We start from the raw sequence: 16,616 nt of genomic DNA, 5'->3' as shown, positions 1-16,616 counted from the left end.
GACCAAATGCCGTGCAAAACATGTCGGGCGAGAGGCAATGAAAGCGTAAAAAGATGGAGAGCATTCCTGAATATTGAAGCGAAATGATTCGGCGCTCACCTGGGAAAAAGGAATCGCTGGACTCGTTGACAACCCGTGAAATCAGTTTAACTCGAAGTTGTCGTAACCTCAGTGCTTTAATAAAATGAGAAATTTCGCCGGTCTATTGAAACCGGTCGTTTGTACAATTTAGGGAGTTTAAGATCCAACGACGTGGACGACAACTAGAACGTCAAAAAAACAATAGGTTTAATTAGCAAAACAACAACTTCGCACGTGCAACACACTTTTTTTGTTCATTTCTTTCCCGTTTTTGCACGACTACGACGTGAAAATGCCTAATTTTTCGTTTTATGGAGGACGTAAGTAAGCAACGACGAAATTTTATTTCTCTTTCTGAGCTTGAATATGGTCCCTTGAAATTCAGCCTTAGGAGGGTTCGCTTACAATTGACAGAGTAAGTGGGTAGGAATAATCGCTATAAAGACTGAAAAAAATAAACATCAAACCAGAAATTGCTCTCTTCAAACTGTAAATTATAAATGATCCTGAGAGAATATTCAGTGTGTTAAGGATTTCCCTGCTCTAATGTTAGCTCTATACAAGATAGGAAGGGCGATGCTTTTTTAATTTCGGTTTCGCTGACACAGCTTTCGCAGAAATGTCGCTGTAGTCGTTTTCGTCGACAAAAGGAATAGCAAAATCGCCCTTCACGTCTTCCCCCATTTTGTTTTGCGTCATTTCATGAAGGACGCGTGGCTCTCAGCGTGGGTCATCCACGCGGAACACATTCGCGCTATGTGATTGGCTGTTGTCTAATCCCCCTTGAGATCTGTGGTGTTAAAAATAACTGGAGACGAATTACCTATGGATTAGGGTGTATATGGGGGATGCCCTCTCTGTCCCCTTTATATTCTCTTGTTTTTAAGTATTCCGTTTTTAATTGTTACCGTTAGTGAATGGAATTCTTTCTCGTCTAATGTTACCTGTGAATCTATTGTAGTTCCTTTTAAGTTATTTGCGCTCAATTGATTATTAATCGATAATTATTTTCTATTTTATTCTATTTATTATTATTCTTATAAGTTATTTCTAATCTTATGTTGTGAATGTATTTATCTTATGTTGTGTATTATTATGTGTGCATGTACAAGTCAGTTAGATTTATGAAAGGAGAGTAACCCTAAAAATAATGGGAATTCAGTTTCTTCCTGAAGCGACCCCGCCATCTTTTACCTTTTTTTTTTATTGGTAAAGCCTCTTAAACTTAAACAAAGCAACATTGCTCAAAATTCAGCTACTTTCTTGCTCCTTGGATCCTTTTTTCTCAGGCTCTCTACAGGGTCGTTTATCGTAGAAGGAATACAGAAGACCCTGAGAACGAGGTTGGCAGATTTGATATCTTTAAATAAGGTAATAAAATAACTGAAAAAACATTGAACTTACGCGAAAGCTGACCAAAATGATTCCCTAGCAACTAGAAACACGAAATTTCAAGAGTATTTTGTTAACCAAATTTCAAAAGAAAATATTCTTGGTTTGCAAGCACGTGACATGGAGGCCATGTTGGTGGTCAAATACAATAAAAATTATTTCAAAGAATTTATTGTTATCAGCTCCCCTAGCTATCTCAACTGCGCCTAGCCCTTGTTTGCATTTTTCGTTTTTAACTTGAATCGCCTTCTAGCATTTTCAGTTCAGCTTTCATTTCAACGTTGTTTCTTAAAGAGCACTAAGTAGTAGGTTTCTGTCGGGAGTATTCCTTTTGCGGTCAGAAGTTTTGCGCCAAAACAGTGTAAGTACGTTGTCCATTCATTTGCTGTATTTTATTTTTGATGTATTTCTTTTGCGCTCGCAGTATTTCTGAAGTTTTATTTTCAGCTTGTTTTTCAGTTTTAACCACAGCACATCAAATACGACAAATCACGGTACATCAAACCTAATACCAGTCAAGTCTTTTGGGTCAATTGTCTACCATCTTGCCTATTGCTGTAACCCTCGAGGACTCAAATCGGAATAAAGTTGTTGGTCTATTGTTAGCGCTGATCAGCAAAAGAAGTCGCCTCACGGCAGCTATACAATTTACATGAAAATAGATTTTAGTTCCCACTGTGATAGAAATGTTTTTGTTCTTGACCATCAACATAACCATGACGTCATGTGCAAACCAGAAATAAAGCTGTGAAACGTTTTAACCCAAAATCTAATCTAAATCTAAATATATGTCTAAGTATCAAATATAAAACCTTGAGTACTGCCTTCAAAAGAACTCTGTCTTTTAATGCTCTTTGTTTTCCCTTTTCTTCTATGGTTTTTTCCTCATTTGAAATGCTCTAATTTTAAATGTTTTTGGTTTGAGTTGCGTCAAGAGAGAATCTTTTGGTTGCTCGCGCATACCCATCGACAGGACTTACCCCGACTTTTTCACTTTCAGAGGTTCAGCGCGTGTGAATAATATGTTACTACTAAAGGTGATGGAAACAAACCGGATTCATTGTTTATGTTGTAATGTAAAGCATAGCGCAATTAATCTGAAACATCCTAAGTTGAACTACGGCGTACTTACTTTCAATTAAAAAATTACCCAGATTCAATTAAGAAAAAAGGCTATTATAATAATTTTCTCTTTTTCCGTTTGGCTTATGAAAAACATTTGTAAAGGGGTGGCAAGTGTTACTTACTTTTGTCTTGCGTCAGATTGACTGATGTATTTACTGTTTAAACAAAAGGCAGTCGGAGAGAAAACTAATCACTTTTACTTCGACAGTTCTGTTTAGACAACGCTATAAACTATTTCATATTCTAAGTTAAATTCTTCGCAGTAAAAAACGTAATCACAAATAAAAGCGGGATATTAATCAACTGTTGGCTTATTGAAATGGACCTAAATAAAACAAAAACCTCTTTCGAGATAACTAAATTCATGTATCGCTAATCATTTTTATCGTTGAATTATCTTTCAATTTTCCAATCATATTAGCAATGCGTATAAATTATTATATTGATTTAATTTTGACTTGAAATATTGCGACGCTGCAATTGCGGTAACAGCACACATCCACGATTGCAGATTGTTCGCGACCTGCTAAAATTAAATTCGCCAAGATCAGATCCGACTGTAAAACTAAATACAAACTTTCTTTTTGAAGGCCGATTGAAATAACATTTTCTAATTCCTAATAAAGCACATTTCATGGAATCTGCCGTGTCGCATTAGGTGGTAAAAAGCAGTTGTAATGAAACACAATACAGCTTCTTAAAAGCATGCAGAGCATTAGATTTTAACTTTGCCACCCTTTTCGCTTTAATTGGTGAATAGAAAACTTTTCATATCCTGTTTTCACAGCTTTAACCATATTGATGCTGGTACTGACAGGAACCTCTAACGATTGGCGCCCTTCCTTAAATATTATCATAAATTTGATTGACGAAAAATCATCGATGCTCTTGAGGCTTTGCATGGTGCGCTAAGGTTAGATAGTCAGGGATGACTTGTAAAAGCGCGACTGATTAGATGAAGTCGAACCAATGTTAACTGAAAACAAAATGTCTTCTGAGAACGACATTGCGCTTTTATCAGCTTTTTCACTTCTGTCGCTTACCGACTTTGTTGGTAACGCGCTAGTTTGCTCAATTATTCTACAATGGAAGAGATTCAGATTTCGCCGCTCTGCCCTGGATTTTCTGTTTCTGAACTTAGCCATAGCCGATATGATGGTGGCGGTGTTTGCGATCCCTCGTTACGTTTTACATGGCGTTTTTGTCCACCCTCGAGGTTTGGTAGGAGACTATCTATGCCGCTACATTACAGGAGGAAATCTGATGTGGACTGCCGGGTCAGCGTCCGTGTTTACTCTTGTTACCATCGCTTTTGAGCGCCGCCATGTTGCTGATGTTGTTTTAGGACCCTATGGCTTTACGAAAGACTTCTCACAGTCAAAATTGCTAGCTTTCGTGATAATGTCCTGGATTTTTGCGCTGTTGCTTAATCTCCCATTATTTTTTATCATGTCATATGACGAAGAAATGGACTTTTGCACAGAAAACTGGCCGCATCCCGTTCTTCCTAAATTATACGGTGTACTCTGGTTCACAGTAGTTGGAGCGTTACCTATACTCTGTATGACAATTTTGTATTCAAAAGTCGTTTATCAGCTATGGGTAAGAAAAGTAAGAACTCAACAAGTTAACCACAGAGCTCGTTTAATTCCAAGAAGAAAAGCCACCAGAATGGCTATCACATTGACAGTTATTTATTCCGTTTGTTGGCTTCCAAATCTGATTCTGTACATCTTAGCATTTAATCATTCCAACTTTGTCTACGGCTCGCCGCTTTATAAGTGGAGTGTAGTGCTCACATGTTTAAACTCAGCTGTAAATCCTTTTGTGTACACACTTCAAAGCAGGCGCTTTAGAACCTCAGTAAAACGAACGATTATGTGCAAGTAGACAACTTTGTACTTATTGTCGATGGAAGGAAACATCGATTTATCTATTTCTGCCGAGATCTTTTATATTGAAAATGAATAAAATAGTCAATAAAAACTCTCTAGCAAATGTGATCAGGACGAACATTCTTTTTGTTGACAGTGGTAATTGACTATTTCTATCTCAACAGTTGGCGTTTTCGGCAATATGATTGGCAGTGGCAATGAAATGTAATTTTTATTTCAACGAGTGTTATGAGTTATTTGGTTATAGCTTGACGCTCATGACACGAAAGTCCATCATACAGTCGTAACAGATGTTGTTTTCAATGCCAATATTGCGTGCATCATTTCTCCTGAACTTTTGCTGGGACGAATCATAAAAAAAAGTACCAAATAAATGATTTATCTTAGGAAATAGCACTTCCATACAATCTGTATTTAGAAGTAGTGAAAAACAGAGAACGTTAATATTTTAGATAATGACTGGACGATAGTTTTGGACTCAGAGTCATTTTTACCTTTATTTACCGTTGATCGCTCTGACCAGCTGCTTAACGTGTCGTTTACGGTGAAGTTGACTTACATTTCACTCATTCCCATTATACAACTTATAAGGGTTTTTAAATTTTGGTCACAGGGCGTTCAAATGGAAACGCTGCCGCAGGTCAGCCATTTCCAGACAGTCGCACGTCAGTACACTGTACATATTGAGAAAACTATTTGGAGGGAATCTCTATTCCTCATAAGCTCGGCTTCTCGTAGATTTCCCCGCCACAGGCAAATTAATAAATAAAATACACTTTGCTCGCAAGCTCTGGTACAATCTAGTATGCTGCATGGAAAAGTAAGACCTTAGTTTATTACATTCTCGAAACCAAACCCTATTCTAATACACTGAAGAGCAATCGCAGCGGCGCTGAATGAAGCTGAGGCAGAGCTTATTAAGTAACTAAAGTCGTAAATCAGCAAATCAGCAAATCAGCGAGAGAGAAAGAGAGAAAATTGAGAATTTAAGATATCATATCAAAAGGCCCTCTCATGTCTGATATTCTTTGCCCAGTTTACGAACATAAATCAAAGCCACAAGTAAATCAGCAAACTCGAATACTGTCATCAGGCTGCAGCCCAGAAAAAGACCCATATTTCCTCCAATTTCACCTTAAAAAAAAGAAAGAAAGAAAACAAGATATATGCCTGTCACAAATAAAGAATGAATTTTCAAGAGGATGTGTGCTTAAACCGTTTGCGAAAATCGTTTAATACGGGCTTTCACATACACAAGTGATTTATTACTGTAGTTACAACTTCTCTACAATTTAACAGCGCGCCGGTTCATTACAGGCCGTAAGAATCTTTCGCCGGTAAGCAAATGTTAGCTTCGGTTTTCCTTGTTAGCAAGGCATAAAAATATATAAATGAGCCATGGTATTCAGTAAAACATAACGAACTACATTGCTATTTGGCACTCAATTTTGGCACACGATTGAAAAAAAAATGAAAAAACTGAGTAGCGGTCGTTTCATGTCATTTTTGGAGTTTCCGAAAATGAAATGACCATTTGGTTTATTACAACCTTAAATCTAGCTGAATATTGATTAGGAGTAAGCAATAAGTAAACACAATGATACCAAATAGGGCTTCAATCCCAAATTCCACCGTCTGTTCTTGTAGCTCGTAGCTAAGTGTCTTGTAACCAATTTGAAGAAAGACAAAGTTCTTCCTAGAAAATACAATGACACACATAGTCAACATTGCCTGTAAAATTTGCTGCTATTGCAAATGCTGGAAATGTAAATTACAGATAACCAACGTTCCATAGAAAACCACATATTAATTAAAGTAAGGATAGAGAGTATAGGCTCACCCATTTTATGTTTATGATACATTCGGATTCCTGAGAGTTACTGGGATAAAATATAAAGAAATGGGGCGTGATGAATTATGTTCGCCGGCCCTGACTTTAAGAGTTACCAAATATTCTTGAAGCCTACGATCATCGCAAAAATTCTTGAAGTTTACTCAAAGTTTGATTTTTTTCCGTGAAAAGTAAATGAAAAACTGTTTAAAATTAAGTGTGCAACATTCTTGATCTTATTGCTACCCAATTTCATTAATATAAGATCAGAAATAACGTCTAATTTCAACTAGCTCTCTCTCTTTTTTTACTCTGGCCAAAAGAAACCTTAGCAATTAATTAATTAGTAAATATAGCCCAGTTTAAGTGTTTTATCTAAAGCAAAACAAAAACAAACAAAAAACAACAACAACAACAAAACAAAGCGTCAATTTCCTGACGGACAAAGTATGACTTTTACACTCATCAATTTCCAAACAAAATTGTCATTGTTCAATGGCCCTACTAAAAACCCAGTAGTAAATATTACATGGACAAATCCGGGAGTGGGCTGCTGTACTTTTGTTCTGATTGGCAACCCAAGTGCGCAAGATGGACTTCTAGCTCATGCGCGCGCGTTAGTCCCTCGAGAGTTAAACTTTTCTTTCTTGCTACATAATAAACTTGGCCGATATCCTGTCTTAATTGGCGCCACACTTGGTCAATAACGCATATTTATTATCCAGGGGCACAGTTTCTGGTACTTACCGCATATAGTCAAAAGAGCGGATCGCTCCGGTGGCTTGTATCACTTTCGCAGAACCGGCATCAGGGAAACTAGAATAATAAACCTCCGTAGTGTATCTTGTTTCATCACAGGGGACTGGGCAATTGCAGCTTGTAGGATGTTTATTGACTGGAATGAAGTTCAATGGCATTATTCTTTAGTGAGACCTTCAAAATAATACGAAATTTTCCACGTCTTAGCGACGTTCGCTCTAGTAATTTACGAGTTTCTACTTTGCACGTATATAAGTCGCAAGGTCAACCCACGCCATTCATCGAACGAGCGCGTTATTGAGCAGAACAAAAACGACGCGTTAACCATGTATTCGCTTTGGCTGAAGTGTTAATTTGTTAAGCGGTAGTTTAAACTCCCAAGTAATTAATGTGGAAAGTTTGAAAAGTTACTGCTGTTCTACCCACGCAGCATTGAATCCTGCTAGCTTGCTTTTTATTAACGTCTTCATTCTATAGTACATTTAACGAGGTCCTTTGCAAATATGTTCGCATAAATAAACGTTACAAGTAAAACAGTTAATTAAAATGAATCGTTGTTGTAGAAACTGGCCCCACCCCAAGGGTAACAAACCCCCTTTTGAGATAAGAAGCAAAAGACGGATAAAGACAATATTTAAACCCACTCACGTCTTAAACTGTGACGTATGTAGTCTCCAACTTTCTCAAAGGTAACGGAATATCGACACTAAACGTTGGTCAATCCTCTTTGTGATGAAATCAGGAAAACATGGAGCACTTACGAAATGCTCAAATGAGCTTTATAATTTGGTTTGAGATTAAGTATAAGGCATAAAGATACGGTCATTATATGATGTTACGACAAACACTACTGTGATACAAGATATAAATAATTATTATTAATTTTGTGGGCGTTTCCTGGTCAGCTTCGTTGACGCATTTGGTCTAAAAAAAATTTTTTCCAGTATGACGTACGAGTTCGATTACGAGCACTATTGCTTTTAATTATAAAGCTAGCCACATTTTGCGTTTAGAAAGGTTTGATCCTATGGTACGAGGAATTAAAACATAAATTCTCTTCCCAGTTTCAGAGAAGGCGATTTAATTTCAAACGCAATCACTCAAAAAACAAAAAGATTACTTTAAGTCCCTAGGTTAATGCTTCTTACGTGTAGCATTTAGAGCGCACAGCTGATCCACTTTCCCACAAGTTCGCATCATCTTCTCCGCTGTTAAACAATGACAATTATAGTAGAAATAGCAAATCATGTTTGTCATAACAGAATTAAACTGCTGTTGAACGCCAGAACATAGTAAACTTTAGAGATCAGGTAGACAGCTTTGGGTAATTTAGAACGAAAAAAAATGCTGTATCACAGTTAATAACGAATTTAACCTTTTATCAGCATGCACATCATCTCAAAACAATGTTTGAAAGAGATACTAAATAGTCTTAGCCCCCTAGTTTTGCCTTCATGTCATAATTAAAATGCTGTTGAATCTCACTAAGTCAGCTATATTACCTTCCCTTCACCACCATCACAACTGTATTGCTTCCCCTCCAACACCACCACAGCTGTGTTGCCTTCCCTTCACCACCATTACAACTGTATTGCTTCCCCTCCAACACCACCACAGCTGTATTGCTTCCCCTCCAACAACAACACGGCTGTATTGCTTCCCCTCCAACACCACTGCGACTGCGGCTGTATTGCCTCCCCTCCAACACCACCACGGCTGTATTGCTTCCCCTCCAACACCACCACGGCTGTATTGCTTCCCCTCCAACACCATCACAGCTATATTGCTTCCCCTCCAACACCACCACGGCTGTATTGCTTCCCCTCCAACACCATCACAACTGTATTGCTTCCCCTCCAACACCGCCACGGCTGTATTGCCTTCCCTTCACCACCATCACAACTGTATTGCTTCCCCTCCAACACCACCACGGCTGTATTGCTTCCCCTCCAACACCACCACGGCTGTATTGCTTCCCCTCCAACACCATCACAGCTGTATTGCTTCCCCTCCAACACCACCACGGCTGTATTGCTTCCCCTCCAACACCACTACGACTGTATTGCTTCCCCTCCAACACCATCACAGCTGTATTGCTTCCCCTCCAACACCACCACGGCTGTATTGCTTCCCCTCCAACACCATCACAACTGTATTGCTTCCCCTCCAACACCACCAGGGCTGTATTGCCTTCCCTTCACCACCATCACAACTGTATTGCTTCCCCTCTAACACCACCACAGCTGTATTGCCCACCGTTGAACCACCATAGCTTTATATCCTTCTTTGCACAACTACAACTCTATTGGCTTCCCTCTAACACCATTGCATTTGCGTTGCCTCCCCTCCAACATGACCACAACTGTACTTTCTTTTCTCCACCACCACTACTCTTACCAGGACTCTTGCATCTTACCAACAACTGCCACCACATTTCTGTAATCTTTTTTCTTCCTCCCCGAACTGTGTTTTTTGTTTTTCCTCAACATCTCAATTAAATCACCCTATTACGTCTTCGACTTGATTATATCCCTTCTCTCTTTAATCAGATTTTCTCCCTAACGAGGACTAATTCGGTGCGCCTTATACTACTGAAACTGCAAACAACCGACATGGCCATTTTGGTTATTTAACGTCAGGCCAAGTAACTAAAATCCACTGTAATTGCTTTCTGGGGTATGGCTAGAGTATTTCGCAAAGAATAAAACAAACAGAGAGGGAGATCTGCCAAAGACGCGAAACCACCCTAGGGCAGGTCAAAGCGAGTTGTATTACGTCAGTCATCGGATGATATTTAACTCTGATTATTGATCTGATTGGTCAATTAAGTCGCGATGTTATTAGTCGTCTGCCAGTTAGGCCGTTACGTTATTGGCTATGAAGACTCGTAATGTCATTGGTGCGTTTCGATCCGGCTGTTGTCAAAGTTAAACTGTCGTTTATTGTTAGTCAAACTGTCAGTTGTCCAGTTGGACAAGTGACAATTTGACTAAAAACCATCAACTGACGTGATACTACTCACTTTGACTCTGAACATTACTACAGCACAGGTTGTCGAAACGTCAGTCATTGTGAAAAACAACAGTCCTATTCGGGACTACGTTCACCAGGACGATCATACTCAGCCTACTTATGAATAATAAACTTGATACCATTTCGCCTTCCTCTTTTTTCATTTTGATTACCATGTCTATTCTTTCTTTCTTGTTTTTTGTTTTTGTTCTGGTTTTTGTTCTGTTTTCATAAATTTATGACATGTTTTGTTAAAATTAATGAATAACATATAGCTAACACTAAGATAAGCAGAAACTAGAAAAAATAAGGGATAGATTTACCTTAGGCGAGATTTTTCCGGATTCAAATCTGTTTCCGGATCTAACCCACTGGGATATTCGGATTCGCAGGCGTTTACATATTAGATCAGTTTATCCCATAACATTTATTCGGATCTAAAAAATAATCATCTTAGATTCCCGATTCAAAAGCTCAGGGTACGCGAACAAACAAGAACATTTTTATTTCGGTTAAATGCAAAACATTTTTTTTAGGAGGGGGTGCACTCGTCTCTTGCTCTACTTCAACACCAATAAACCACATATATATATTTTTTTTTTTGCAGAATACCAGTTGTATTAGAAAACCGCAGGTCATCTCAGGGGGGGGGGGGGGGGGGGGCGCACCCCCTGCACCCTCCCCCTAGATCCGCCCCTGCAAAACGTACTGGAGTCTTCATGAGTCCGGAAAAGTCTCGTCTAGTGTAAAACCTAGCCAAAAATGGCTATAACTTTTACCCGGATACTCAGCAGAACGACATTTACACTTCTCGATGATGGCTTCCGCAACACACTCGAATAAACAGCCTTTCGTTGTATAGGATCTCCTTGTCTTTAATTTTCTGTTTTCACACTTTGTTTCGTAAGGTGTCTCGAGATTTATTATCTGCCAAAAAATTGGAACAGTGATGAGGACCCGCGAGGCTTTCACATTCTTGGTAAGGGGTGAAAGGCATTTCAGACAAATAGTGTTGGAATTCAGTTTGGACATGACTAATCAAATGAAGGTTTCGTCTTTTTCACTCTCACTTGTTGTCACGTAATTTTTGTCCTTCCTTACGTGCATAAAAATTTACGTTCACAAATAGAAAAGTGGTTAAGTATGAAAGGTCGCACGAAATCGTAAAAGTCGAACCTCGGTCAACTTCACATTTAAGCGCCACACTTCATGCCTTGCCTCTTTTTTATTTACACGAGTTAAAATTTAGGGGCGTGGACACGCAGGTAAAAATTGCGCGACAGTGGAAATCCACCTAAGGCAGACAATCACTCTTACAATAATCCTACCTTGCCTTTATTTTTAGGTGGAGACTCACCCTTTTTTGGTGTAGTGCGATTGATGCTTGCATGCCTGGTTGGACGTTAATTCCATCCCAAGCTGTCACATACTCCCCTTGTCGATGAATTATTACACTGAAACCCTCAGACAGCCTTCCAATCGTGTGATCCTCAACTTGAGCGTCCAGTAATATATTCAAACCTCCCCCAACTCCATGCAGCTGGCTTTTTCTGACATTGTCAGGGTCAGCGTTAAAGGTGTGGCATATACCCCAATCTGTGAAAGTTGTTCTGAACTCCGAAGCATCACACGGCTTTAGGTTACCGTCGAATATACATAAGCCAGGGACCAGCATCTCATCTATTCCCTGTCCGTACCTTTCATAATAGTGGCCTGTGTCGAAAAAAATCCCAGATCTTTGCTGTGCAGCTATCAGTCTTTCAGCGTACCCCTGAGTGCAGTTTGGAACAATTTTTGCACCGTCGAGGAAAATAAAACTCAAGCAACAGCACATCATTGCAGCTCCACAAGGTTTCCCTTCACGAACTGCGGCCGTGGCAGAACACATACTGTCATTGAGGCCATGTTTGACGTAACTGGGGTCCCCTTCCAGGGCAAACATCTTTTTCTTACTTACAAGATTAAGTGGACAAATTGTTACAGCCGGAAAGTCCAGCTTATCTGTATATTTTTGTGTTATGACGGTATTTATGGGCCAGCTGCAGTACTTAACCAGAGAACTGTGTGCTGTGTACAGAAAATAGGCCGTGAATGCCAGCAGAATAAGAAGCCAGCCAATCCTGGCCCAGAGTGGTCGCTTCCAGAACACGTAGCGAATACCATGTAAAGAAGTGGCATTTGCAAAATTGATCCACATTTTTAAAGTGTCGGGGAGATTCTTTTCGGGGTACGAATCACTTTTATTTTCTTGTTTTCTCTCTGGCTTTATTGCTACATGCTCAGCCTCAGTAGTTTTCATTTTTCCTTGGATAACAAAACAAAACAAATAAGCAAATATTATTATTTTTTAAAACTGAGACAAACTCCTCAAGCAAATATAATTAAACTAGACGTACTAGCTGCTGACGAGGAAAGTTCTTGTCACATACTACCTAGAACGACCAATAACTTATACGATAATCGGTAAGTCAGCTCGATCATGCATAGTGGTAAATTAACAGTTCTTGTAACAACTCTGTTGACAACAATAACAATAATTATAATATCAATAATAATAATAATAATTCTCCCGGTCCTGAATGGAGAAGAAGTACGGTCACATGAACTTAACACTTATAATCTAATATAAGCAACTGAAATTATAAAACAAACAAGAGCTTTTTTCACACTTTTATTCAGACACGACCATGTTTGTTGCTGGTAATCATTGACAACTTACCCTATTCACGTCGAGACGGCAACAATAGAGGACATTATTATAGGACAAGAAAATAACAATAAAGTACACATCTTGACCCATTCTACTTTGTATCAATATATAGTTCTGGTGTCTATTATTTATACATGCATGACTTGTAGAATGGCGATAAGCATGACGCGTCTTTGACAGCGGGGATTGATCCATCCTATAAAGCTTTGAAAATGTATTTTTATTTAAAAATACATGAATTGGAAACATCAATGTAGTTAATCAGTACTCAAGGGGACCAGGAACAAATATACAATTGTAATTGAGGTTTGTGTGTATAAATGATCCGTATATCCTTTAATTCTGTTTTTATTGTACGCATCCACCGTAGATACTCTGAGAGTACTTTTCTCAGCTCTTTCCTGTAAACAGGAAGAAGAGCATTCTCGGATTTAATACGAGCTACGTTTTCTGAATCTCCGTTCTCTGCGTAATTGATTGATCAAAGCGTTGAGCTGTGTCTCGTGGCGTTTTTCGGCTTCATCAAAAATGCGTGACCAAGGCTCTAAGTGCTCTGTTTCTACTTGGGAAGACTCCATTCCTTGGCTAGCTTGAGATACTTCGCTTTCTTGGGAGAAATAGCTTTCTTCGCTTTCTACTTCCAAATTTTCATGACCTTGTTGAAGAGGCTATGATGATGGTTACTGTTCCACATTTTTGGTTTGAACCGCACGCGTTCTGATAATAAACCAAACTTCAGAAAGTAACGCGTCTCTTTTATAGAAAATCGGTGAAGGCGAGGTTACTAAACGTTCTCTTTCCTGAATAATAATCGATCTTAGATCGACTATTGATGACATTAAATTTGATTAGCGAAGCTATATAAACCGGAAAACAACTTATTTCCTTCGTATATTGGAGGTTCTCGTGTGGTAACGATGCCGTATAAATTCAAGAGAGATTTCCCGGTATATGGCAAGCCAGAGTTACTCTCTTTGAGTTATCACCTGCCTCAAACGCATTGATTAAAAAGCCACGAAAGAAAGCAATGGCTAAAAGCAGGAGTATTTTCGGGAACTAAGAGAAGTCTGGTTATCACACAAGGAGTTTCCCGTCTTTTTCCCCAAGTCATAAACACGAAAAAGGAAACGAGTACACAACGAAAACGAACTACTGCAGCTATCAAAGAAACGTCGGAAACACCTCCGCATTGTATGGTCAAGTCAAGCCCAAATTATCTAACGATGTTTCCCTTGAAACCAAAGTATGTCCAGAATTTATGTTTCGACATAAAAACCCGTTTCAAATCAAATTAAAGGTATTGTTTCCCAAACTTTTGTTATACTACTACTCTTAATGGCCTTGCTAGGCCATTATTGGTCCTAGATGCTAGCCTATAAAGCTTTAATTTATTTTGCTAAGTCTGTTTTCGCCTTGCGATTGGTCAATTTGCTGTCTATAACTTACTGTACGGACAGCAACTTCAAACATAAATGTTCAGTTTGCAGCTCTAAATCTTTTTATCTCGAAAAAATGATTGAAATAAAGTTATCACTGTTTGCAATCCTGAGAACATGCTTGGAAGTTGACGTCGTCCTGGAAAGACTGGCGAAAACACACCCTTCCGTATCAGCATCTACGATAAGAGAGAGGACTTTGCATTTCGGATTGTCAACTTTCCTCATATGGACAGCAACATTCCCGCTAATCCAGCTTACGGTGTTTATATATCTCAACTGGTGAGATATGCTAGAATTTGCACGTCGAATTTGAAGTCAAGTTGACTTCATCAATAGACTCCGTGGACTTTCATTACGACTCAGACAGCCAGGCTTTGAAACCAATCTACTTCAGAAATCATTTAATAAATTCTTCAGTCGCCATGGTCTTATCGTCGAGAAGTATGGTGCAGCCCTGCGGGAGATGAGATTAGTAATCCTGGCTTGAATTGCACCATCGTATCCTTACATTACTTATTTATTGCATAGTGTTGTATTTCAGATGTATCTCGGTACGTGTGCGCGTACAATTTTATTTTGAGCGCGCGAATTATTTGTTTATTTATTTAATTGACGTGTACATTTAGTTCGTTTATTAACGTCTTAATTTTACTTTGCGTTATTTTCCTCACTTTACATTGTCCGTGACTGTGCTCACATGGTGGGTCGCTCCTCCTAAAATGTTCTGTAATTGGTATAGGATTTAATGGAGCCCAAACCAATTGTGGAATTGCACGCATTTTAGGCATCCTACTGATGAACAGTTGCGACACGTAGATATATATTTTTTACCAACTAAGATAATTTGCGGTCTGTCTACTTTGGATTCCAATTTTTAGCTTGTGTTGTTCATTCGAGAACGAAGGTGAAGAAGTCTCATCGCGAAAGAGGATTCTCGTCGGTGATCGAAAATTTTATCGCAGATCACAGTAAAAAAGTTGACAATGGACTGGCAGAGATACAAGACTTTTTGCCAACAAGCTATTCCTTCTACAATCATAACAAACGTTCCTGCACCTGATAATCTCCTCAAGCTTCTTTGCCATTTGCAGTGTTTTTTTTTTTCTTAGACCAACATAAAATTGGAAGCGACTTCGACCCACCGTACGAGCCAGACACAAGGTCTATTTTTTAAAATACAGCTGTGTCAGATTGGCAAACTAAAACTTACCGAGCTTTTAGTTCTGATCGAATAAACGTTTTTAAATGGGCCCTTTGCATTTGTGATGTGCTATTGTTTTGGTGATCCAGTAAACTTTTTTTTGTGGTCAAATTAAATCAAATCACCTGTCCTGCACTTGTTTCCGCCGCCCCCAAACAGGAAGCCACATAATAAATATCTTATAGCCTCGTTTTTTCGGACCCTACTGTAGATTACGGAAACTCGGTCCGTAATTTACATAATGGATCTTGAAACCGGCTAGTTAACAATATTATTATTTCTCGCGCCCGAATAGGCTCTGAGTCTTGACTCAGAAGCCATGAGGGCGAGAGGAATAATTGTTTTAGTAAAATCCACCTAGTTGGTCAAAAATATCGAGAATAAAAAAATTTTAGATAGTTGAAGCTAGACTTTAATCCCTTTTTGCAGCCAAAAAGCCGGCGATTTTCGCTACTAGTAGGCTATAACACTTAGCCTAGTAGTAGCTCAACCAATCAGAACGCAGCATTGATTATAGACCACTAGTTGGATTTTACTAATAAGAGGTATCACTCTGGTGTTGTAGTTGTACAAAAGGAAGCAGCATCAGCAGTCGTCCCCAGTCGTCTCTTTTGTCTCCTAATTAAATATTAAAGAGGGATGCGCTTAATAGTCCCCCTCGACCATTCCATGACCGCCTACAAATCTTAAGAGACGACTGGAGGCGAGTCAGGCTAGACAGCATTGCTTATCGTACAATGACTTTTTTCTGATTTCCTCACCTGAAGTCCAGTTATTTTCAATTCTTCTAGGGCTTGTTTCCTCCATCTTCAATTCTAAGAGGAAAACGGGTCTACTGTTATTATGCTTCCGACTATTTCTAAGTTTGTTTTCGACAAGAAACTCATGATACTGCTCAAAACAAACACGCGGCCATCTTTCATCTTTGAGTATACGATATGCTGCCCAGTATTCGACCATTTTAGTTTTTAAAAGTTAGTTGCAAGAGTTCTAATAATTGGTCCTGAGACAATCTGTTTAGTCTGTCTTATGATGGTAAATGGATAAATGTTTTTTACCTTCGCGTACGTCCTGAAATTAGCCGTTCTAGAGATCCTATGTTGCCCAGCATGCGACCAGAATTAAACGTAACTTTCGGCAGGCAAAAATTGTATATGGTTCAGCTTGCTCT

The 16,616-nt window shown here is 38.9% G+C and overlaps 2 protein-coding genes across 2 annotated transcripts; one reads left to right on the top strand and one right to left on the bottom strand.

Moving 5' to 3' along the window:
- Positions 1 to 2,672: 2,672 nt before the first annotated feature.
- Positions 2,673 to 4,831, top strand: LOC140941198 (neuropeptide receptor 22-like). The gene has a single exon (XM_073390173.1). The coding sequence runs from the start codon at positions 3,568 to 3,570 to the stop codon at positions 4,486 to 4,488; it is 921 nt and encodes a 306-aa protein (XP_073246274.1). The 5' UTR covers positions 2,673 to 3,567; the 3' UTR covers positions 4,489 to 4,831.
- A 10-nt stretch (positions 4,832 to 4,841) lies between these two features.
- On the bottom strand, positions 4,842 to 12,392 carry LOC140941187 (acid-sensing ion channel 4-A-like). Its single transcript, XM_073390162.1, has 6 exons — positions 11,453 to 12,392; positions 10,875 to 11,022; positions 8,232 to 8,291; positions 7,072 to 7,219; positions 6,098 to 6,189; positions 4,842 to 5,627 (listed from the first exon to the last, which is right to left on the bottom strand). The coding sequence occupies exons 1-6, from the start codon at positions 12,290 to 12,292 to the stop codon at positions 5,506 to 5,508; spliced, it is 1,410 nt and encodes a 469-aa protein (XP_073246263.1). The 5' UTR covers positions 12,293 to 12,392; the 3' UTR covers positions 4,842 to 5,505.
- Between the last annotated feature and the right edge of the window lie 4,224 nt (positions 12,393 to 16,616).

This window comes from Porites lutea, chromosome 6, assembly GCF_958299795.1.
Source record: "Porites lutea chromosome 6, jaPorLute2.1, whole genome shotgun sequence".
NCBI lineage: Eukaryota > Metazoa > Cnidaria > Anthozoa > Scleractinia > Poritidae > Porites > Porites lutea.
This window is presented reverse-complemented; position numbering and strand designations above follow the sequence as displayed.